Source organism: Leucopleurus acutus (assembly GCF_964270905.1).
Source record: "Leucopleurus acutus genome assembly, chromosome: 3".
NCBI classification, from domain to species: domain Eukaryota; kingdom Metazoa; phylum Chordata; class Mammalia; order Artiodactyla; family Delphinidae; genus Leucopleurus; species Leucopleurus acutus.
The window spans coordinates 49,385,746-49,408,859 of record NC_139145.1 but is presented as its reverse complement, the minus strand read 5'-3'; the positions used below and the strand labels follow the sequence as shown (position 1 = coordinate 49,408,859).

General features: G+C 43.6%; 1 protein-coding gene across 2 annotated transcripts; it reads left to right on the top strand.

The window, feature by feature from the left end:
- The first annotated feature begins 946 nt into the window (after positions 1-946).
- SMIM3 (small integral membrane protein 3) lies at positions 947-22,560 on the top strand. Of its 2 annotated transcripts, none has more exons than XM_082835633.1 (2): positions 947-1,175; positions 21,259-22,560. In XM_082835633.1, the coding sequence occupies exon 2, from the start codon at positions 21,270-21,272 to the stop codon at positions 21,450-21,452; it is 183 nt and encodes a 60-aa protein (XP_082691759.1). In that variant the 5' UTR covers positions 947-1,175; positions 21,259-21,269; the 3' UTR covers positions 21,453-22,560. The 2 variants fall into 2 exon arrangements, with proteins under 2 accessions (XP_082691759.1, XP_082691760.1); XM_082835634.1 differs by lacking the exon at positions 947-1,175 and adding an exon at positions 20,083-20,100.
- Positions 22,561-23,114: the final 554 nt, after the last annotated feature.

Below are 23,114 nucleotides of genomic sequence, written 5' to 3'. Positions count from 1 at the left end.
CTTATGCCATACGAAATTTGGTCCTGAGCAAGTATGGTTCCTACTGTACATATCTACTGGGCAAAGGAAGAAACTGAAACACAGCTGGGCTCCAAGACTCCTCAAGTTGGCACTGATGGTCAAGGCCTGAGCTCCTGTGTTTTAAAATAGTAAAACTGAAGAACGCTGGGCTACTGAATTAAATATTGTAGGCGCCGAGATGGGACTGGGAGTCCCCTTCACTGGGTAGATCACAGAGGTGTGTAGGAGATTGCAGAGTTGGCATTGTCCTTGTGGAAGCTGGGTGGGGAAATGGTAGGGCCTGGGAGGCCTCTCAGACACTGAGCTCTCATGGGCCTTAGATTGGGCCATTTCACTGTTATCACAAAATAAACAGGAGGCACAGAGGCACGTTATAGCAGGCAACCAAGCAACGTCATTCATGCTGGCCCTCCAACCCTGTCCTCACAACACGACTGGGAGACAGGTGTTCCTGTCCTCATTTTACAGAGAATGCAAGAGTCAGCGAGGTGAAGCCTCTTGTTAAGGATCCTACGCTCAGTACATTGCAAAAGAGGAGCTTTGAGTTCTGCTCCTCCATTCAAACCTCCTTCCAAAGCAAACTCCAACCAAAGGGCTAGACTTTCCCATGTGTCAGACTACAGCTGGAAAGGATCACAGAGGACACATTTTAGGTCAATTTTCTCTGTTTACAATACAAGAGAGTGGAGACCCTCGACAGAAGTGCTTGCTAAGGTCACAAGGCGAGTGCGTGACAAGTGGCACTCTCGGAACCCCAAGACTCGGTTTCTTCTTTACTGTGCAGCCCGCTGGGGAGGCAGGGGGAGGAGTTGAGCCGGGCTGCAGCTGCCGAGGCCCCCGCGTTCCGGGGGCGGTCCCTGGCGGCCGCGCATTCCAGAGCCTCCAGAGCCACCCGAGCAGAGCGTGCCCCGTGCCCAGCCGCGCGTCCCGGCCACTGCTGCGCGCTCCCGTCTGCCCGGGGCTTGGAGCTACGGGGCACATTCGGGGCCGAGATCCCGGGGCTAGGGGTCGCATCCCACTCCTAGGACCCGTACCGTCCGAGGAGACCTGGAGAAGGGTTCCGGCTGCCTCTACCCCAGGAACTTTTCGCAGACCTGGCACGATCCAGCAGCGGCGGGGGCCGTGGGTTTTCAAAGGAGCTGTGCGGATCCAGGGTGAGTGGGGTTATTAAGTGTAGTGCCTGGGACTCTGGCTCTCGTGCTGCCTCTACCCCAGTGCCCTCCCAACTGCCCTCTTTTCTTCCACATTTCTCCCCCTTCATCACTTTTGCTTTTCTCTTTTCTCCTTCTGTCCGCCCCTAAGTTCCAAAGATCTTCGGCGCTCGATCTTGGGCTTCCCCGGAGGCCGGAGCTTGGATGGGTGGGCTCCCAACCCCACCGGAAACGGGCCTCTCTCGCGTTTCCCTGCTCCTGCCCGGGGTTGGGGAGCGCGACCCCTCCTCCAGCAGGCTCTGCTACCTCTGCTTTCCAGGCGCGGCGTCAGGGCTCAGCTCCCCAGCCTGAGCACCGCTGTGGGCGCTGTGCCGGCAGTTTGGGTCTTTGCACCACCCAGAGCAGCAGGCTATCTGTCTTAGTTTTCCCAAAGTCCAGCGTGGAGGGCACCAGGGGTTTGGAGTCAGGGGTGGTGGGTTCCAGCCCTGGTCTGTCACGAGCAGTTTCTCTGTGAAATGGAGAAAATACCCTTTGCATACAGATCAAATAAAAAGGGAACGTGCAAAGTAACTCAGAGAGAAGCCTTCCTCCCAAGCTCCCTCCTCCTGCCGCTTAGGATTTGGTTGTTCCAATTGCCAGTTCTCTTGCACCCCTGAACCCCCTTGAGTGTAGGGACTGTCTACACTCCTTGAGTGTAGGGACTGTCTCGCATCCTCAGCGCTTGGCACAGGGCCTGGTGAACCAGCGCCCGATACTGCCTGCTGAGTGAGAGAGAGATGTAAACTGTTAAAAACCATACAACTGTCAAGGTTGTTTTTTGGATTCAGTGGCCAGGCTGGGCTCTTATGCATGCAGCTCCACTTGTTTCTTCTTGACTCGTTTTAGTCTTGTTGGCACCTGGGAGCTCGAGTCTCACGTTTGTCTATAGATTCCCTCAAAGCTCTAGGCTGTAGTGTTGAGAGCTGCTCACTTATTCAAGGATGAAAGATTCCCTGATCATCTGCTGTGATCTGTGGTCCCAGTGTGGTGGGTAAATAGTCCATAGTCCGGAAGGATTGTGAATGCTTGAATAGGGTGGGGCTGGGGGTTGGGTGAACCTTTCCCTGGGAGTCAGGAGACACTGAGTTACCTTGAGGGGTTTCCCTATCTGGACCTTGCTTCCCCCACCTATAAAATGAGGAAGTGGAGGTGGAAAAGTTGGGTGTCTGTGGTTAAGGGGGATGTGCTTTGGGGGTTATTCAGGGCACTCAGCAATCCTCTGAGCACATACGAGACAGCCCAGCTGAGCCTCAGGACATCATGTACTTCTGTCATAACAACAACCAAAAACAGCCATGGAGAAGCGTTTCTCTGCTCCAACCGAGACCTCCTGTTTCCAGCTGTCTTGGGGTTATGAATCTTGCCACGGGGGTTATAACTCATGCCCCATCAGATCTTCCAAACACTGACCTCTCAGAGCGTCAGAGCTGTGGGCTCCGCCGTCCCATAAAACGTCTGGGGATTCCCTTTCTCTGGCCCAGCCTGAGAATCACTGAGCCGTGGTGAGGTGTTTGAGACATAAAACAATCAGAGACTCTGGGGACCAAGTGTGGTTGGGTCACATATTGGGCCCAGGGGTGCCAGACCAAGGGGGTAAAGAGGTAGTTACAGCCTCAGATGCTTTCCCAGCCATATTCTGATCCTTTTTTTTTTTTTTTTTTTAAAGAAAAGTGCTTCTCAGAATAAAATGACTCACAAGCAATTTTTGTTAGCAGTAGCTAGAGAATGGGTAACTCTGACCATTCTGGTGAATGTAGTGGTGCACCTGGTCCTTATTGTGGCGTTTCTAAAAGAGGCCCCTGCAAAGATCCACCTTGTCGACTATCAGGTAAAATAAAAGAACATATTCTAGAGGAAATAATACCTACAGGACTTTAAAAAAAAAAAAATGCCGCCAGAAAGTGTAGAGTCTGCTCTTCCAGGGGAAAGCTCAGTGAAACACGGTATATTTGTAATAGATGTTCTGTTCCCCTACACAGAGGTGCCTGCTATCCTGCCTATCACACTCTAACGAAATATTAGAATGCTTTAGTGAGACATGTACAAAGTTTCAAATAAATACATGAAGTGCAAGAAAAAAAAAAGAAAAAGAAAAGTCCTTCTGTTTCTTCTCCATGGATTAAAGCATAAAAACACAGGAAATATTTCCAAGGAAAGAGGATCTTTATCTTGATTGTCTTACACTGCCACTATTGGCAGTGGTATCAAAGACACATGTGTACTCGCACTCACAGTTTATAAGAGTAAATGTTGGTATTACCACACATTGCTGACCCCCTCCCTGATTGGCCAGGTAAGCTGAATAATGTAATAATAATCATACTTGACATTTATTGAGTGCTTGCTATTAGCCAGGCATTATTTTAAGCATTTTACATAATGCTATGATATTTACCATAATCCTATGAGGTAGGGACCATCACTGCATCCATTTTATAGATGAGGAGACTGAGATCCAGAGAGAGTAACTCACGCATGATCACACAGGAAGTAAGTGGCAGAGCTGCAATTTGAACCCAGGCAGTTTGGCTCCAGGGCCCGTGCTCTGAACCTCATTGCAGTTGGGGGGATCTGGATTCAGATCTTGCCTCTGCCATTTACTCACAGGGTGACCTGGGGGAGTTAAGTGAGAGTTTGGCAGCCACTGGACTAGTGAATCACTGTGGACCCTAGTACCCTTCCAACTCACTAGGGAAACAGACAGTGAACCTCAAGTGAGAGTGGTGTACATCTGGGAGTAAAGGCTAAGAGTTAGGGCAACTCTTAGCCTTAACTAAGGAAGGGCAACAGGTCAGAATTATAATTGCCTGGCACATTAAACAACAGCAGAACAGATTCAGTGACTAAATTGTGTGACTTTAAACTACTTAGTTGTGTGTAGATACAGCTTCCTTATTTTGTTGATTTGGACCCTGGTTGGCTGATTGGGCATGTGAATTGCTCGGAACCCACTACATAGGACCAGGGGGAAAGAAATGGAGAAGGGAGAAGGAAAGACAGAGAAAACAACTGGGTTCCCCGAATCAGTTTCAATTAATGACGACACATATCTGTCACACACATCACTCCTCCTAATTCCCTGCCCCAGGCTGACACTGATACCCAGGACTTTTCAACAAACCTCCACGGGGCAGGAGAATCCTTCTTAACACGGTGCTCTGGACAGCCTCTACAGATTGATTGTGAAGCGTCTGTCTAGCCCTCTCACACTTCCCACTTCGTTCCTCTGGGATATGTATGGTCAAGGAAGTAACGAGGGGCAAAACAGGAGACCTTTCTTTTTGAGTGCCCCGGGTGGCATCTTAGGAAACACCCTGGGGCTTTTTAAAGATTAATCTTCTTTTTCCCTCACTCTTCTCTATGTTTCTTTAATGGTTTTCACCCCAACACACCATCTTGACCTGGGGCGGAGCTCTCCGGGGAGCAGAGTCAGTCTTTGAGAGCTGGCCCCTTAGGGGGGTCACCTTGTCCATCCTCTCCTATTGACCTACAGGAAACTGAAGCTCACTTTGAAAGAGGGACTTACTGAGGATCACACCCTGCATTCGTTTTCTAACGCTGTAACAAATTACCGCAAATTTAATGGCTTCAAATATATTGCATTACAGTTCTAGCAATCATACTTCTGATATGGATCTACCTAGAATAAGTCGAGGCATCCTCAGCCTGCGTTTCTTTCTGGAGTCTTTAGGGGAGACTTGGTTCCCTGCTTATCTGAGTTGCTGGCAGAACTCAGTTCCTGTGGTTGTAGGACCAAGGTCACTGTTTTCTTGCTGGCTGCAAGCTGAGGGCCGGCCATTCCCTGCTTCTCAGGCCACTGCATTCCTTGGCGCATAGCCCCCTTCCTCCTTCTTCAGAGTAAGTAACAGCCAGTCAGGTCCTTTCTCTGACTCTGCTGCCTTCCGCTTCGCTTTTAAGGACGCATGTGATTAGACTGGGTTCACCTGGGTAATCCAGGGTACTCTCCCCATCTCCAAGTCCTTAACTTTAATCACAGCTGCAGAGTCCCTTTGCCTCTTGCCCTGACTCCTCCCTCTGAGCCATGCTTCCTTGTTCATATTTAAGGTTTGAGGACTGGGATATGCGCATCTTTGAGGGGTCATTATTCTACCTACCATACACAGCAAGGTCCACTTCAGCAGAGGGACTTGTTCTGGATCACACATCTCGGCAGGGGATTCGCACCACTGGGGTGCCCTTGCAGCTCTATCACTGACACCCCTCCACCCCCCAGCCCCCCGAGAGCCGATCTCATGGAGGTCTCCTTTGTCAGCCCAGCAGCAGCAGGCACTTAGTCACTGGCAAATAACAATGATGGATGGTAGAGGCTTAAACAGGATGCTGTGGATTTGGCCCGGGTTTCTCCTCTGCTGGCCCCCTGTTGGTTTCTAAGACTCTGTTATTGGCCGGGTCAGATGGTACGTGCAGTCTTGAACAGCTCTGGCTGCTTTCTGATCTCTTTGAAATATCCTGGTGTTTTTCCATTTTTCCAGCCACAGAGAGCAGATAGAAACTCAGGCAGGGAGCAAGTCTTTAGACTGTTAAGAATTTTGGAGGAGATAGAAGCCAACTGGGGTAAAATGAGAACAGAGTGCTCCTCAGGGACCTCGGGTCATTGGAGAAAGTCCTCTGATTTGCTTTATTTCACATTTTTGATAGTTGTGTGTCCTTCCACTGGCCCCTTTCTTTGGAACAAAGGTCCCTGGCGAAATGGACTCCTTGCTGAGTTGGTAAATAATTGAGGCTAACTATTACATAACACTGTTTCCAAGAGTAAATGTGAAGCTGGGATGGCCTTCTCACACTGGACTTGTCGTGAGAAATCCCCTTCCCTTTTATCAGCCTCTCTGTCCTCTTTGGAGAACAGAGAGAGAAAAGTCCATACTCCGGGCAGTAACCCCCCAATGCCCAGCCCCTGAACACAGGGAATCAAAACCTGAATTTGACTCACCAGCCCAAGCAAGTCAGTAGGTGGGAAGCCTAGAGGACATTATTCTGAAAGGCCAGTGCTCCTCTGCCTTGCACGTACAAGGTGGACTGGGAAATAAAGAGGCCTCATAATCCTTCCTCAGTGTACAGAGATCAAGTCAGAAGGTGTTATTTTATTCAAGAGATAAGGTTCTGGGGGCTTCCCTGGTGGCACAGTGGTTGAGAGCCCGCCTGCCAATGCAGGGGACGCGGGTTCGTGCCCCGGTCCGGGAGGATCCCACATGCCACGGAGCGGCTGGGCCCGTGAGCCATGGCCGCTGAGCCTGCGTGTCCGGAGCCTGTGCTCTGCATCGGGAGAGGCCACAGCAGTGAGAGGCCCGTGTACCGCAAAAAAAAAAAAAAGAGAGATAAGGTTCTGACTTTAAGGTCATTGAACTTCTACAGGGATGAGGATCCTTTCTGGACCTCCCCCACTAACTAAGTTCTAGGAGTTACGCTCAAATCTAAAGTTCCCCAGTCTGTCCATATTCATTTCTTTGTCAATCTCACATTCATTGGGCACTACTGTGTGCCACAGCAGAGCCTGTGATGGGTACTGAGTGAACAGCAGAGAACAAGAGATGATGCATCTACTCTCCTAGGACTTGCACTGTACTTTGAGTGGGCAAAGATGGCCAATAAAAACAAACAAACAAGCAAACAAACAAGCTAGTTTCAGGCTGTGAAAAGTCTATGAAGAAAATAAAACAAGGTATGAGATAGAGAATGGCTGGTGGATAAGATGGTAATTTAATAGGGTGGGTCTGGAAAGGCTTTTCCAAAAAGGTGGCATTTAAGTTGAGATCATGGCCACTGAGACACTGGATATTGAAGAGATCCGGTGGCAAGAGCATTTTAAGAAGAGGGAACAGCAAGCGCAAAGGTCTTGAAATGGAACAGCGCTTGGGACACAGGTCACGAGGTACCCCAGGCTACTAGGTGGCCAGTGGGGTCCCTTCTTGGTACATGAGTTGCCCTCTCTGTCTGGCCTAAATGCTCCATTCTTTTCTGACAATCTCACCCGCTCTTTCAGAGGGTAGAGCCTTACGAAGAGGTGCTATACACTGGGCCTTGCTGGTAAACCCCCTAGTCTACTCCCCTGTGAACCATTACCTCATTGTTCACATTCTGCAAGCTGCTTCAAGAGATGCCTCCAGCCCAAGTGACTCAGAGCTGGTTCTAGCTGCCTCCTCCCTGGCCTCCGTGTCTAGTGGAAAGGAATCATCAGTACTGTCTGCTCAGAGCTCTGGCAGTGCCGGATTAAGGCCACACCTGCAGGAAGCCACCTGCCTCTATCTGCCTTTTCTCCCACTCTGGCATAATTAAGTTTGCCTGCCATCAGGAAGTCATTTCTTTTATTGCATTCTTCCTTGGAGAACTCCTTGGTGGTAAAACTGGTTGGATAACCACTGGCAGTCTTTCAAAAGTTAACTGTTAGCTGCAGTTCAGATGTGGAGAGTGTGCATTTCTGGTGGAAGGTCAAAGCTGGGACAGACATCAACGGCTGTTTGTTTATGAAACTATCACTACAGTTTCCTAGATCAGTCGCAGAGCAGTCATGGTGCCCAAACTAATGGTGGAGGCTCTGAACTTTGTGTGAGTTTGGGAGCTGTGTTCACTAGCTCAGTTTAACATTTATGAAGCCCTTACTGTGTACCAGGCATTGTCCAAGTGCTTTATGTGCATTATCTCATTCAACTTCCATGGCATCCCTATGAAGAAGTTACTATTAATAGTTATTATTATTTCCATTTTACAAATGAAACTGGAGCTTTAAAAGGTTAAGTTTCTTGCGCAAGCCACCAGGACTATATGTGCTCCCAACACACCAAGTATCTCATCAGCTCTGGGCTTTGTTGATGATGTTTATTCTACTGATCTTGCCTTTCCCCATATTTCTTTCTTTTGAACTCCTACTTACCTTCAAAGTCCATATCAAAAGCCCCCTTTTTTGCCTTCAATTTTACTTAGACAAAAATGAAGGCATGAGGATTAATATTTTTTTGAGCATCTGTTATTTTCCAGGACTCCATACATATTATCTCATTTTATCCTCGCAAAAGGATATTGCAGTGCAGTGCTTTTAGTGTCCCTATTTTAAAGATGACAAGACAGGTTTAGCGTTTTTAAATAACTTGTCCGAAGTCATACTTCTAAGGGTGGAAAGCAGGATTCAAATCAAGTACTCTACTTCTTTCCTCCTTGGAGATAGCATGTAGTTTGTACCTTTAGTCCACTTTTCTGCCTTGTATTGTAATTCATGTCTTTTCCTCCAGAAGAGCCTGAGCCTCCTAAGGGAAAACACTGTATTTCTCTCTGCCTCCTAAGGGAAAACACTGTTTTTCTCTCTATCTCCACACCCACTCCCCAGTGTTAATCACAGTGCCATAAATGTTTACTGAATTAGAATGAATTGCTACTCTACTAGCTTCATACTTGGACTGGAGAAATAGGTCAGCTTAACCAGTGCTGCTGCTGGTTGATTAAAAAAAAATTGCTGGGCTTCCTTGGTGGCGCAGTGGTTGAGAATCTGCCTGCCAATGCAGGGGACACGGGTTCGAGCCCTGGTCTGGGAAGATTCCACATACCGCAGAGCAACTAGGTCCGTGAACCACAACTACTGAGCCTGCGCGTCTGGAGCTTGTGCTCTGCAACGAGAGGCCACAACAGTGAGAGGCCCGCGCACCGCGATGAAGAGTGGCCCCCGCTCGCCGCAACTAGAGATAGCCCTCGCACAGAAACGAACACGCAACACAGCCAAAATAATAATAATAATAATAATAAATAGCGTTCCCTTAAAAAAATTGTTAATATGGATTAAGCATCTATCTTCTTTGTTGATAAAGCGAAGACACAGTCCAAGTTAGGGATGCTAACAAACTCTAGCCAAAGGGGTCGATATTTGCAGAGAGTCCCTATGGTCAGGAATTATTAATCATAGGACGAACATTTGTAGAGTGCTTACTGTTTGTCAGAACACTGCTAAGTACTATATGTGATTATCTCATGGAGTTCTCCTAACCCTACAAGGCAGATACTATTACTTTCCCATTTTTGTTTTTGTTTTCAGCTGAGTAAATGGAAGCATTAGGAAGTTAAAGTAACTTATACAAGGTAGGTGAGCTAGAAAGTGGTACAGCCACATTTAAATCCAAGCCGGCTGGCCTCTAAGACTGGGCTTCTAACACTACTCTGCAGTCTGAGTGTTTAGGAGCTAATTCCCTGCTGTTTCCAAGTATTCTCTCTACTCTAAGAGCTTCCATCACCTTACCAGATTACAGGAGCTTGGGGCTTTGCTGACTTAAGAAATGTTTATTCAGTACCTATACCACTGAGTAGAGAGGGAAGGCATTCTGTGAGGAGAACGGAGCTGTGTTGGGTAAAATCAGTGCTGGGGCAGAGCTGGAACCCAGGCAAAGTCCATTCCTCTCCTAGTCTTTCGTCCTCTATGCATGTTGGCTTTTTTTTTTTTTTCCAATTTGGTGGAATCTCCCACTACAAGTAGGATTCCATTGTCTCTCCCTCTCTTCTCTGATGTTCTTACCCAAGGTGAGGAATAAATAAGTTACAGGGCTTAGTCATTACGTTCCTCACTGGGTTGATCTGCATTTGGACCTTAAGTCAAAGGGATGAAATACAAACGCTGGAACTATATCCATGAGTGCTTCTGACAGGACACTGCTTTGCTTTGCTTTTGGTGTGTGTGTGTTTGTGTGTGTGTGGTCCTGGAAAACTATCTCCCTGCCTCACCTTTGGGGAAATTGTTCAGGGCTCTGGGCCTAAAGTTTCCCTTAGGTTTTTATGTAGTAAAAAAGGTACAGTCGAGAAGCCTGTACCAGCCACTATGGAAAGCAGTATGGAGGTTCCTCAGAAAACTAAAAATAGAATTACCATATGATCCAGCAATCCCACTCCTGGGCATATATCCGCACAAAACTTTAATCCCAAAAGATACACGCACTCCTCTGTTCATAGCAACACTATTCACAATAGCGAAGACACGGAAACAACCTAAATGTCCACTGATGGATGAATGAATAAAGAAAATGTGGTACATATATACAATGGAATACTACTCAGCCATAAAAAAGAATGAAATAATGCCATTTGCAGCAACATGGATGCAACTAGAGATTATCATACTAGGTGAAGTAAGTCAGAAAGAGAAAGACAAATACTATATCACTTACATGTGGAATCTAAAATATGACACAAATGAAACAGACCATGGACATAGAAATCAGACTTGTGGTTGCCAAGGAGGAGGGGATTGGGGGAGGGAGGTTAGGGTTAGCAGATGTAAGCTATTATACATGAAATGAATAAACAACAAGGCCCTACTGTATAGCACAGATAACTATATTCAGTATCCTATGATAAACCATAATGGAAAAGAATATTTTAAGAAAGAATATATATATGTATAACAATCACTTTGCTGTATAGCAGAAATTAACACAACATTGTTAACATTGTTAATGTTAATGTAATCAACTATACTTCAATACAAAAAAAAAGAAGCCTGGCTGGCTCTCATTCATTATATTAGTTTATTCTCTATCACTGCTCTCTCCAACCCGATGCCCCACCGTCTTCTCCCAGCTCCCATCTGAAACAGGATAGTGATGGAATTGAAAAGAGCACTGAGAATCAGGAGGCCTGAGTTCTCCCCTGGGTCCTGCCATTAACTTGCTATGTGACCCTGGGCAAGTCATGTGCTTCATCTGTAAAATGGAAGGTAGATTATGTGGCTTAAACTAGATAGTGTCTAAATTCTGTGTAGATTTCTAGAATACCATTACTTTGTAGAAGTTTCACCTCCACGGAACAAACCCAGTAGGATACAGTATTGCTGTATTAGTTTTCTATTGCTACCATAACAAATTACCACAATTTTGTGGCTTAAAACATACATTCAGAATCTCACAGTTTCCTTGGGTCAGGATTGCAAGAACAATTTAGCTGGGTCCTTACAGAGCTTCAGTCAAGGTGTCAGCCAGACCTCATTGTCATCTGGGGGATCCATTAGGGCAGAATCTGCCTGCAAGCTCTTTCAGGTTGTGGGTAGATTTGTTTCTTGCAACTCAAGGCCAGCAGAAGAGTATCTTTGACCTAGGGAAAGCTTCAGCCCTCTTTTAAAGGACTTCTACCTGATTAAGTCAGACCCACCCAGGGTAATCTTTTCCATTACTTTAAAGTAAGCAATTCTAGAACCTTAATTACATCCGCAAAATCCCTTCACCCTTATTACGTGACCTAACCTAATCACAGGGTAACACCAGGGAACGGAGATTATGGGAGCCACCTTAGAATTCTGCTTACTGTCATTGCTTTACAGAAATAGCCTATTTACAGTTGTAACTGGAGCATACTAGAGCCAGCTCTCTATTTTCTGAGTCAGGTCAAATGACTTAATGTATGAAATAAGTTCTAAAACTTACTTGTTCCTACACTAAAACTACTCTGCTTTGAACTTGCTTTTTGAATGCAATACGTTATGCTTCCCTTTATTCTAATATAATTACTCTCCAAGTTATTCTTTTCCAATACCATTAATGAATATATAGTTATTCATAGAGGAAATAATCTAAATGTTAACTTTTTATTTTAAATTAGTTTTTCTACTTGAAATTATATATTGTAGAAAATTACTAATTTAAGAAGTTTTCTGTGTCCTTAGGTGATTTCTAAAATCTTTTTGTTCCGTCAGTATTTGAGAGAGATGTGTTGAACTCTCCCACTGTAATTGTAAATTTGTCCATTTCTCCTTATAATTCTGAGATTAGGTATATTAAAATTAAAAATCATTTTATCTTTTGGCATCTCTAGTTATACTTTTTGCCTAAAAGTCTACTTTTTCCGATGATAAGATAGCTCTACTAGCTTCCAAAATTTGTGATAGATGGTATTTCTTTTTTTTCCATTTACTTTCAACATTTCTGAATCCCCATGTGTCTCTTGTAAAAAAAAAATTATATTTTATATGCTCTGATAGTTTTTGTTAGTTTGGGTTTAAATTTACTATCTTTTTATGTGCTTTCTATTTGTCCCACCTGTTCTGTTTTTCCCCCCTTTTTCTTGTTTTCTCTGAAAATCATGTACCCTTTTGCTACTTTTAAATGGCTACCCTAGAGATTACAATATACATCCTTAATTTAACAAAATCCAATGTTATTTGGTTATCTTGCCCTTTCCCAGACAATGCCAGAAAATCAGAACACTTTAATTGTTTCTTCTGCTATTTATTTACTGTTATTGAATATTTAAATCCTGTATTTTTATCCGAAATTTTATTTCATCTTAATACTTTTCAGTTATTTTTGTTCACTTTAAAGAAATCATTCTGCTTTCTAGATTACATTGTTTCTGTTGAGAAGTTACCTCTCAGTCTAACTGGTTTTCATTTGAAGATAATCTTTTTTTCTCTTTGTCTCTGGCTTTCAGCAGATTTACTATAATGCACCTAACTATGGATTTCATTTTATTTATCTCGCTAGGACTTCATGGGGCTTCTTTACTTTGTGAATTGATGTCTTTCATCAGCTTAGTTCTTTCTTTCTCTAATGTTGTTTCTGCCCCATTCTCTCTTCTCTCTTTCTAGGACTCCAGTTACGTGTATGTTGTATTGTGTCACTGTTTCCTCTATACTCCTTACCCAGTTTTCTGTATTTTTCACCCTTTTATTTGTCTGCATCATTATATTTTCTCTCTGATCCTCCACTTCACTAATTCTTTTTTCAGCTATGCTTCATTTGCTGTTAAGTCCATTCATTGAGGTTTTTTCCTTTCAATTAACTGTATTCTTCAGTTCCAGAATTTCTATTTGGTTCTTTTCAAAAATCTGTTGTGTTCTTTCTTATAGTTTCCAGTTCTCTGTGAAAATTTTCAATCTTGTTTTATTTTGTCCTCAAACATAGTAATCAAGGTTACTTGAAGTGTGTGTCTGTCTGACAACTCCAATATCTGGAGCCCCTGTAAATCTTTTCTTTTTTTTTTTTGGCTGCGTTGGGTCTTCGTTGCTGAGCGTGGGCTTTCTCTAGTTGTGGTGAGTGGGGGCTACTCTTCGTTGCAGTTCACGGGCTTCTCATTGTGGTGGCTTCTCTTGTTGCAGGGCACAGGCTCTAGGCATGTGGGCTTCAGTAGTTGTGGCACGAGGCCTCAGTAGTTGTGGCGCACAGGCTTAGTGGCTCTGCGGCATGTGGGATCTTCCCGGACCAGGGCTCGAACCCGTGTCCCCTGCATTGCCAGGTGGGTTCTTAACCAATGCGCCACCATGGAAGCCCTGTAAATCTTTTTCTATTGTCTGTTGTTTCTGATGGTTCCATTCTAGGCATCTTGCCTTTTTTCACTGCTGCTTATTTTTGGTCATGATTGGACATTTGAATAAAAAATTTGAAATTTGAATGAAAGTTTGAATTGTGATGTTATCTCCTTTAGAGAGGATGTAAGTTTGCTTCTGCCAAGGACCTGAAGGTACTAGTGATCTGGAACAAACTTAATTCAATTTCAGGGACTGTGAAGATTCAAAGCTGGGTTGCAGTCTCCGGGATTGGTATACTTCTTGTTCACTCTTAGCACTAAGAGTGCTCTTTGAAGTCCAAACTCAAAATGCAGGGGTTTTGCTTTCTCTGTCTTGGGAGTCTTGTACTTTTGAGTCTGTCAGAAACACTGCTTAGCCTCTATCCTCCACTAACGGAAATGCTGCTTCACATGCCAGGCTCACCTCCCTGAATTTCTGTCTTCTTCCAGATCTTAGCCTGGTAATTCTTCATTATTTTGCTACTTCTTAGTGTCTTTGAGCAGATTTTTGGGGGGCCTAATTTTTCCAGTCCTCAGTAAGAAGATTGGTCGAAATTATCTAGTTTGTCGTTAACAGAAGTGGAAGTCCTGATCTTTGTAGATTGCATCTCTCTTTTTTTAAACTAAGGTGTAATTAGCATATGACATTATATTAATTTCAGGTGTACATGATTCAAAATTTGTATATGCTGTGAAATAATCATCACAATAATTCTAGTTACCATCTAGTCACCAAAGTTACAAATTTTTTTTTCTTGTGATGAGAAGTTTTTTAAGATTTATCCTCTTATCACTTTTCAAATATGCAATACAATACTCCTGACTATAGTTACCTTGCGGTATATTACCTCCCCACAACTTATTTATTTTGTAACTGGAAGTTTGTACCTCTTGACCCCCTGCTCCCATTTTACCCACTCTCTGACGCTTCTTCCCTCTGGCAACCACCAATCTCTTCTCTGTATCTATTGGTTTGGTTTAGTTTAGTTTTGTTTGTTCATTTGTTTTTTCATATTTCACATATAAATGAAATGAAATGGTATTTGTCTTTCTCTGACTGGCTTATTTCACTTAGCATAATACCCTCCAGGTCCATCCACATTGTCACAAACGGCAAGATTTCATTCTTTTTATGGCTGAGTAAGTATTCCATTGTGTATATACACCTCACCTTCTTTATCCATTCATCCGTTGATGGACAGTTAGTTTGTTTCCATATCTTGGCTATTAAAAATAATGCTGCAATGAACATAGGGCTGCATATATCTTTTCAAATTGGTGTTTTTGTTTTCTTTGGCTAAATACCCAGAAGTGGAATTGCTGGATCATATGGTAGTTCTATTTTTAATTTTTTGAGGAAGCTCCGTACTGTTTTCCATCGTGGTCGCACCAATTTACATTCCCACCAACAGTGTACAAAGGTGCCCTTTTCTCTACATCCTTGCCCACACTTATTTCTTGTCTTTTTTGTAATAGCCATTCTAACAGGTTGAGGTGATATCTCATTGCAGTTTTGATTTGCATTTCCCTGATGAGTTGTGATGTTGAGCATATTTTCATGTGTCTGTTAGCCACCTGTTTGTCTTCTTTGGAAAAATGTCTATTCAGATCCTCTGCCCATTTTTTAAATCAGATTTTTGTTGTTGTTGTGTTGTATGAGTTCTGTATATATTTTGAATATTAACCCCTTACTGGATATATGCTTTGCAAATATTTTCTCGCATTCAATAGGTTGCCTTTTTATTTTGTTGATAGTTTCCTCTGCTGTGCAGAAGCTTTTTAGTTTAATGTAGTTTTTTTTATTGTTTATTTTTGCTTCTGATGCCCTTGCCTTTGGAGTCAGATCCGAAGGATCCTTCCCAAGACAAATGTACAGGAGTTTACTGTCTATGTTTTCTTCTAGGAGTTTTATGGTTTCAGGTGTTTAATCCAGTTTAATTTTTAAATTAAATTTTAAATTATCTTGCATGTTGTAAGATAGTAATCTAATTTCATTCTTTTGCATGTGGCTGCCTAGTTTTCTCAATGCCATTTGTTAAAGAGACTGTCCTTTCCCCATTGTGTATTCTTGCCCCCTCTGTAGTAAATTAATTGACCGTATATGTGTGGTTTTATTTCTGGGCTCTCTATTCCGTTCTGGGCTCTCTGATCTGTTTGTTTTTATGCCAATACCATGTTTTTGTGATTACTGTGGCTTTGTAATATAGTTTGAAATCACGGAGCATGATGCTTCCAGCTTTGTTCTCTCTCCAGATTGCTTTGCAACTCAGGATCTTTTGTTGGTTCCATACACATTTTAGGATTGTTTCCTCTATTTCTGTGCATACCTTTTCTTAATTCTCTAAATCTAGAATGCCCTTTGACCAAAAACAGTAATAGTCTGACCTGGGCTTAAAAGAGAGCTATGGATCTGGTATCTCCCTGTTCATACTCCTGGGTCTATGTGGGTGCTTTGGAGGTAGCTGTACGTAGTGGTGAATACAGGGTCGGGAGACCTGAGTTTGAATCCCGTTTACTAATTTTATGATCACAAGCCAGTTAACCTCTGTCAGATTTAGTTTCCACATCTGTAAAATAATATATCCTGCACCGGATTACTGTGAAGTTTAAATAAATTAATGTATGGGACAAGGCCTAGCACAGTCCTTAGCAGTTGGTATTTGTTAAACACATGCTGGCTTGTGTAATTCTGTGTTTAAGGGGAGGGATACTTAACTTCTTTGTGCTCCTTGGAATTAAAAGAGTCATGTCTTTTGAGTAAATAATAGTAACTCCTAAGACAGTATCTTGTATATAGCAAGTACTTAACAAGTGAATGAATGAATGAACACCCTAGACAGAGTTACTAGTCCTGAGAGTGCTCAACCAAAAACTATTAGTGCTCTGTCAGAGAGGTGAAAGTTATTTGTTGGGGAGTGAGTCTCATAATTGAAAGGTAGATAGATAGCACAGATTAGTCACTTTGAATTTGGTTATTCTAAAACTCCTGACTTGTAGGAAATTTTAATTTAAGAAATGTATATTTTTTTGTTGGCACTAGAAAATTTGCCGTATGATAGAACTGACTGGAAGGATTCTTTTTTTTTTTTTGTAAAAGAACTTTCAGTTACTTAAGAAAAATGGTCCCAAAAGTAAAATTTGATGTTTCTGAAGCAGGCAGCAGGGAACCTCTGCTTTCCTTCCTAGACTGGACCAAACAGACTACTTGATAGATGGGATGAATTTCCCACTTTTGGAGAAGGTACAGTGTTTTCCTCCTTTGGAGGAACTACCATTTTTTCTTTTTTTGCCCTTACACTTAGTCTTATTAATGGATACAAAATAGTCATTTTGGGATTCTTAACTTTTCCATTGCTTAAACTCATGGTCTAAAGTGGAGCCATGATGTCTCCAGGTCACAGGGCAGGTGGTGTAGGGCCTAGATGGTGTCAGTGGCTGATGGAGCCAGTGGCTCCTTTGTTTGTCAGCTCAGGGTGACTTTAACATAGTTTCTTAGACAAACACATCGAACATATGTTAAAGTTTATTATTTATTAACGAGGTAAATAGATAAAGTATACCAGTTTGAAGTAACAAGAATTTAGGCCTGACTGCTGGTTTACCTTCCGTGGTCATAAAAACATTATATTTTTATCAATGATAAGGTTACATTTGTGACATGAATGGCTTGTGCCATATTCCAACTTGACGTATTCATTAGAAATCACAAGTAATATATCTGCAAAGCAAACAATAAGCTTATTGATCTATAGTTATTCATTAGATGTACCAAGAAACAGTTTTATGCCCTCACAAGGAGCCAGTCACCCAGATGCCAGACGAGGTCAAACAGAAGTCAGCGAGTCCTGCTTTTTCTCAAGCCAATTTTTCTAGCATGCCATTAATGGTGCTGAACGTATGGTTTGTGTAGTTCTCATTTGGGGGAAAATACCTTTTCTTTCACAGTGGGGAAAGGTGGAAGTTACTGGAACCTCTGTTACATGGGAGGGAACAGCTCATCAGAGAACACGCTGGAGGACTGAGAGGGTTGAAACAGGGAGAGGGAGCTCCCTGTGCCCTCTGACTCCTGGCCACATGTATGGCCAGCCTTAGAGCCCTGAAGGGCCCTTGGAGAACATCACAGCTTGTGACTTTCAATCTGTGTTCTGAGGAGCCCAAGGGGTCAAGGAGCAGCTGAACAGCTGTGCTGTACCAAGTGAGCAGGCTGTGCTAAGTGGGGACACCAGAAACATAACTGGGAAAAGTTATGTTCTCAGATCTTTTCAGTTAGAAGAAAAAAATGACTTTAATTTCATTATAACATGTACATTTTGGTGTTATGGTTTAGTATTGCTTTGAGTTTGAATTATATATGTGAAGGGGGTGGGCACCCTAATCTCTAGTGCTTAGGGCCTCTAAGGATTCAGCTCTGCTTACTGGATAGGACCCCAAACCCCTCTCGCTGAGCACTCCCCAGCAGTCTAGAGGAGCTCCAATTTTATCTGTTTTTGTGACTGGGTTTTAAACAATTTCATGTGTGAAAAAGTAATAGTGGTACAGTCTGGAATACAGGTTACAGACAAAGTTTCATTTATTCATCGATTTGTTCTGTTTTGTTTTAATTAGGGCCAGTGATCTGATCAGATTTATGTCTTTGAGTGATCATTCTGGAAGCGGGTGGGCTTGAAGGTGGGGGAAGACCTTTGGGCTTCAATGTTGCCACCTGTGAAACAAGGCTAGTTCTAGCTTCAGTGGTTTTTGGTTGTGGATGAGCCCTGAAGCCTGAGTTCCCGTAAATGACAGGTTTTCCTTATGAAAATCAGCCAGGAAGATTATGTGTTCCTGGCATTTGGAGTTACAGAGACTGTTTGATGTTAATGGGTTTACCGGAAAGGGCTTTTGTGTGGTTCTTTTGGCCCAAGGCAAGCTAGCTATTGATGTAATCAGGAGACCACAACGAATGATTTCCCCCACCCCTGTCCCTCTTTAACAGTGTGCGTCTCCTGTGACTCACGCTTCTGCGCCTTAGACCTTGGAGAAAGTGACCACGTTTCTGAGGCTGAGGCAGGGCCAGCCTGTGCCTCTTCCTCCGGGGCAGGCCCCCTGCCTTATAATCCTGTGGCCCTGAGAGCCTCTCTAGAGGCTTCTCCTCCATCCTAGAATGTGCCCGCATCTGACTTAGACTGGCTACAGAGCACGGAGGAATCATTCCCAAATCATGGAGCTAGGAAGAGTGGTAGAGGCCTTAGGGATCAGGGATTCCCAAAGCTGGCTGCACATTCAAATCACCTGGGACATGGGAGTGGGGGAGGCCCCTCTGGAGTCTAATTCAGTAAGTCTGTGATGGGACCTCGAAGCAACGTTTTTTAAACTGTCCATAGGTGGTTCTCACTTAGCACGGTATATGGCATTTGGTGACCACTAATCTAGTCTCATACTTTAATTTTATTTGGCTTGAAAATTGTATGTGTGTTATTTAGTCTTTTTTAATAAAGAAAAAACAAAAACAAAAAAAGCCCATTTTTCCATCAACCGGTTGACTTGAAAAAAATTAAAAGTAAGACATGCTCATGTTTATAAAACTCAACAGTATAAAAAAAAATGAAGAATGAAAAGCAGGAACTTTTCCCACTCCTAGTCCAACTCCCAAAGGTAATCACTATTAACATTTTCTTCGGATTCTGCTTATAAATGATTTTACTTTCATATATCCTCACCTATCTATCTACTTAATTCTACAAAATCTGAACCAAAGGAGTTATCCTATACACATTATCCTGCACTTTATTTTTTTCCCCACTTAGGACTATTTTGGAGCTCACTACAGATCATCATTCTTTTTGATAATAACTATTAAATAAGTTAATATTTGTAACACACTTGGAACCGTGCATGGTGTGTAGCAAGCACTGTATATTTGTTAAATAAATGAATGAAAATTGCTGCCTGGTGTTCCATTATATGGATATACTCTACTATTTATGGGTACTCCTGTTGTGTTAGTTGCTATAGCAGACAGAGCAGAAACAAACACCCTAGTATGTATGCATATCTTGGAGACTGTACCTTGGGTATGGTAATCAGTAAAATTACTTAATGAGGCCACAGTGGGCATGGAGCCAAAGGCATTAAAAAGGAAAAGCTATTGATTTAGGTAAAAGCAGGAAATAGGACTGGAATTGGGAATTTTGCCTGGGACCTTGAATCACAGAATTATAAATCTTTGATCTAGAAGGAACTGTAGGAGATTGTTTATTCCGGCCTTGTGACTTCTGGGCAGGGAACACGTTGCACCTGTGGTTCCCGGGTTGTGCGCTGAGCCCTGGGGAGCCGCAGTGAACTCATTGGAAAAGTGTGTGTCTGGGAGCTGTGGGATCTTTAAAATTTTTGACAGGAATATTGATATTTGACAACTCTCAGACGTTGCGCAAACTACTAGTTCAAGATAATTTACAGTCTAACATTAATCATCCTACATTCCTTTTGGTGATGCTATATTTTGTGATGCTGAGTTTTTAACAGTTGCCATGATACTGCAAGCACAGCACACAAATGAATGTGGAATAGGAAGTGAGCACGGCATCGTCCCATCTGACTCCAAAGTTTGAAAAGTTGTGCAATGCCTCACAGTCGCACACATGCCGTAAGTAACTGGCTAAGAGTGAAATACAAATTTTTTCTTTCAACTTCTGTATTATATTTTCAAACAGCTACTCATTTGTTAGGACATAAATGTTTATTAAATTGAACCTAACTACGTAATAAATGGAACTGCGAGGTATATCTTTTGGCCTAGAGTGCTGTGAGAAAATTACTGAAGGTGCTGTGAATCGAAAAAGTTTGGGAACAGCTGATTTACATCTTGATCCATCAGAACTCTTTTAACTGCAAGTGAGAGAAACCAAACTGACACTGGCTTTAGCAAAACTAGAGGATTATTCGCTTATATATCTGGGCCGTCCGAGGTTGCAGATGGTGTCAGACTGGCTGGGTTCAGGTACCCAAATGAGGTTGTCAGGACTCCACTTCTCTTTCCATCTCTAGGACATGCTGTCACATGTGGGCAAGACAGCCCCACGCCCATCCTTTCCAGACTCATATCCTTTCAGTTTAGCAATCCCAGCAGAAAGAATCATCTTTCCCAGTACTTTGTGAATAAAATCCCTGGGAGGACTTTGGTTGACCTAGCCTGGATCACTTGCCTATTCCTGAATTGAGGCCATGGAGAGTTGTAATGGCCAAGCCTAGGTCACATGTGCTTCCCTGTGCTCAGGTGTGTGCCCTAACTAAACCACACAGAAAGGGTAGGTTCTTCAGAAAAGAGGAGGACCTGTTACCAGGAGAAAGGGAGAAGGGGTGCGGGACCAAAAACAATAAATTTCCCATTTTACAGATGAGGGAGCAGACTGGTGGTATGATAGTTTAATAGTTAAACATGAAGACTCTGGAGTCCCACCCACCTGGCTTTGCTTCCTTGGGGAAATTAACTACAGCTACATCTTTTAAGGCTTTAGAGTCTTCATCTCCAAAATGGAAATAACTGAAGATAAAGGCCAAGAAATAAAAAAGAATGACAATAATAGTCCCTACCGCAAAGGGTTGGTGGTTGAAGTGAGGACTAAGTGAGTTAATACACGTAAAGTGCTTAGGATAGGGCCTGGCACATAGGAAGCCCACAGTAAATGAGGCCGTTACTATTATTGATCAGGCAACATTAACGAGTACACAGCAGCTGGTAAGTGACCTACCTTCTGCCTCCTGGGGTACAAAATGGTGAATTCCTCTTTCCTGCCTGTTGCAGAGTGAAGCAGCATGGATGCCATCAGCCAGGTCCCCATGGAAGTCGTGCTCCCCAAGCACATCCTGGACATCTGGGTCATTGTCCTCATCATCCTGGCCACCATTGTCATCATGACCTCCTTGTTGCTGTGCCCGGCCACTGCGGTCATCATCTATCGCATGCGGACTCATCCTGTCCTCAATGGGGCCGTCTGAGAACCTCCCAAGAGGGGCAGGTGACGGATGAGGACAGCGTCCCTGCCCCCAGCTTCTTTCCCTTTCTCAGAAGAGCCGCAGGAGGGACTTTGGAGCATGGACACTGGAGCTCGATATGTGAGGAGACCTGAGTTCTGGTTTTGATTCTGCCACTGGCCAGTGGTGTGAGTTTGGTCAAGGGACCTAATTCTATGAGTTCCAGGCTCCTTATTTTCCAAATGGGGATCATGATTCCTGCCCGTCCTACCTCATGGGGTTGTGAGAACCAATGACCTAGTGGAGGTTAAAGCTGTTGGTGGGTAGATACACAGGTGTTACTGCTGAATGCTGAGAAGCTTTGAAGAACCAAAGACCCTAGCTGCTGATGAGGGGTGAGGGAGACACTGGGGCAGAGCAGTCTTCCCCAGTGCCCCTAAGATGAAGGCAAGCAAAGGCACCCCGTCATCATTCCAAGGGACCAACAGCATGTGGCTCAACGTTCTTTTCTTTGAGGTGCCACTCCCTTGAGTTGTCTAATTTGGGAGGGAATTGAGCATGGCAGGGGGAGGGAGATGGGTGGATCTTCCCAGGACACCAGAATCTGCAGTTTGGAGGGGCTCTGACATTTCTTGGCAACGCCAAGGGAGCTGGGGCAATGGGCTTCATTCTGCATTAGTGTCCTATAGCTTTGACGCTCAAGCAGTGTTGGCAGATGCAGGGTGGCTGAGTTCCCTGGCCAGCTTTCAGGATACCCAGCGCCCGCCCCGTCCTGTGTGCCCCTCCGCCCCAGCCCCTGCTGTAATTAGGTCCACCGCAGAATGTGTACTCCCTTCATCCCCTCCCACCAGCACTGCAACCATTCCAAGGTACGAGATGTTCCCAGCACCTTTGGAACTAACTCAAACAGTGATGTTTATTTTAAATGCTACAATTTATATTTATATGTATAGAGAGATTTCTGGACCACTCAAGCTCTTTGACCGAAATAAGGAGCATCTGGGGATTTGTTAAATTATGTAAGAAGATAGCACAGATTATCGGGATATTATTGTGTGAAAATGATGCTTTTAGGTTGATCTGATTTCATTGATGTACCTAACTAATTTCCAATAAAGTGCTAGAATGAGCATGTCTGAAGTCTTTAAAGAGCACCCATTAAACTCAGTAAGAGGATTCCACTGAATTTATGGTCTTAGGGACAGATTGAATATAGGAATAGAAAGGGAAAGAGGACAATCAAATCAACTTCAGTAAGTGGGTGAATAGTTGTGCAGTTTACACAGACATAGAATGCAGGAGGGAGAACAGATTTTGGAAGTGAGATGACTTGAGTATCGGGTTTAACATGTTGAGTTTGAGGTGCTTGTGATACTCAGGTGGGTACTTTCAGGATGCAGTTGGAAACCTGGGAAAGATTTTATAGCTGGGATTATGTTTGGGGGGGGATTATCTGCATAATTAGACTGGGAGGAGTGAGGTACTAATGCAGAACTGGTAGAATGCTAAAGAGGAGTGGAAGGGGAAGGGGGGGGAATGACAAAGCAAGGAGACGGAAACGGTCATGTGATGTGAACTGATTATGAGAGGGATGCAGTCGTACTCTGTGAGCAAAGGAAGGATGGGGGGTTAGGAATTGGAGACAGCGGGAACAGACAACTCTTTCCAGGAATAGAATGTAGTATA

Coding starts and splice junctions, on each gene's coding strand:
- SMIM3 (XM_082835633.1), top strand. CDS start 21,270: ATGGATGCCATCAGCCAGGTCCCCATGGAAGTCGTGCTCCCCAAGCAC.